At 44.7% G+C, this 1,381-nt stretch overlaps 1 protein-coding gene across 1 annotated transcript in view; it reads right to left on the bottom strand.

The window, feature by feature from the left end:
• nup107 (nucleoporin 107) overlaps positions 1 to 1,381 on the bottom strand; it is a 24,231-nt gene that overhangs the window by 17,454 nt on the left and 5,396 nt on the right. The window contains exons 10-13 of the mRNA XM_014032883.1: positions 1,109 to 1,197; positions 938 to 1,013; positions 748 to 861; positions 562 to 652 (exon numbers count right to left, since the gene is read on the bottom strand). Of these exons, the coding sequence (XP_013888337.1) occupies positions 562 to 652; positions 748 to 861; positions 938 to 1,013; positions 1,109 to 1,197 (370 nt within the window). The remainder of the gene's footprint in view (positions 1 to 561; positions 653 to 747; positions 862 to 937; positions 1,014 to 1,108; positions 1,198 to 1,381) is intronic.

The raw sequence follows: 1,381 nt of genomic DNA, 5'->3' as shown, positions 1-1,381 counted from the left end.
GGCTAATTAAGGCCTTAATTTTGGATTCAATTTGGATTAATTATGAATTCAAGGACTTTTAAGACTTTTTAAGGATCTGCAGGAACCCTGTTGTTTATGAAGGGGCCAGTCTGAAAACTCAGTTTTAATTGGYTGGGGGTGATGTCATTGGCCTTCTACTTAAAGATGACAAATACTAAATGAAATGGTGCTACAGTTTAGGATTGAAAGGAAAAGGTCGATTTGTTCTGAAAACAGAACAAATTTATAAACTAATATCATTATTTATTTTTAAAAAATGCCAGGATTTTAAAAAGTTGCCTAAACTGAATCAAAAACTTTATAACTAATGATGGCAGCTCTGACCTGTGGGTCTAAACTTGTTTTATTATCAGCTGCTGCTGAAGGCAAAGGAAGAGCAATGATGTTTTTAGCACATTTACGTGTCTGTTAGCAAAATATCTCATGAACCACTGGTCAAAGTCTTCTTTATTAAGACAACATGGATCAGATCCTAAATGTAAACCGKCTGAGCCGGCCCATTATTAGGTACTCGCTGCGATCACGTCCAGCAGACGTTACCTGAGGTCATGTTGGGGTCATGGTACAGTTTCCAGCCCTCCAGGGTCGCAGCTCTCCAGGCCTGACCGCAGCGTTTGCACAACCTCTGAGCCTACACACACACACACACACACACACACACACACACCAACAGGTTTTAGTAAAAGATGGAGGATACAAAAAAATCCGGCTCCTCTGTTGCGTTACCTCCTCGGTCATCCCGGCTCGGATCAGGGTGAACAGGTTCTTCAGCAGACGGGCGTCGTCCTCCCTGTCCAGGTCTGCCAGGGGGCGCTGCTGCCGCAGGGGGGCGTCGGGGTCCTGAGCACGAAAACACCATTAATTCACCGTTTTATTCAAATATGTGAGGAGGTGAAAGGTTCAGCTTGAGCCTCACCAGCTCAGTGACCAGAGGGACGGTGAGGGAGGAGCCACTCTTCCTCCTCATCTTCAGGGCGTGCAGCGTGTTCTCCCTGAAACACAAACACACACACACACACACACACACACACACACGTGTCAACTCACCACTCTTCCACACCTGATCTGCACACGGAGGGGAACTCACCAGCAGACGTTTTTGGCATAATATTCAATATTGTCAGAAAAATCTCCCATCTGATCCTTGGCGATGCTCTCCAGCCAATCAATGACCAGCTGCAATCAAAACAAACATGTTTTTTGTATTATTTTCCTGAACGATGTCCCTCGTGCCAGAGCCGTTGGTACGCACAGATTTGTTCTTAAGTTGGACTCACGAGTGGTCCAGACCTGTCGTATATTTTACCTGCAGTCAGTCTGCTGTTATCAAGACTGATTTTCTTCATTAATAACTTTATAT

The sequence above is a fragment of the Austrofundulus limnaeus genome, unplaced genomic scaffold, assembly GCF_001266775.1.
Source record: "Austrofundulus limnaeus strain Quisiro unplaced genomic scaffold, Austrofundulus_limnaeus-1.0 Scaffold1566, whole genome shotgun sequence".
Taxonomy (NCBI): domain Eukaryota; kingdom Metazoa; phylum Chordata; class Actinopteri; order Cyprinodontiformes; family Rivulidae; genus Austrofundulus; species Austrofundulus limnaeus.
This window is presented reverse-complemented; position numbering and strand designations above follow the sequence as displayed.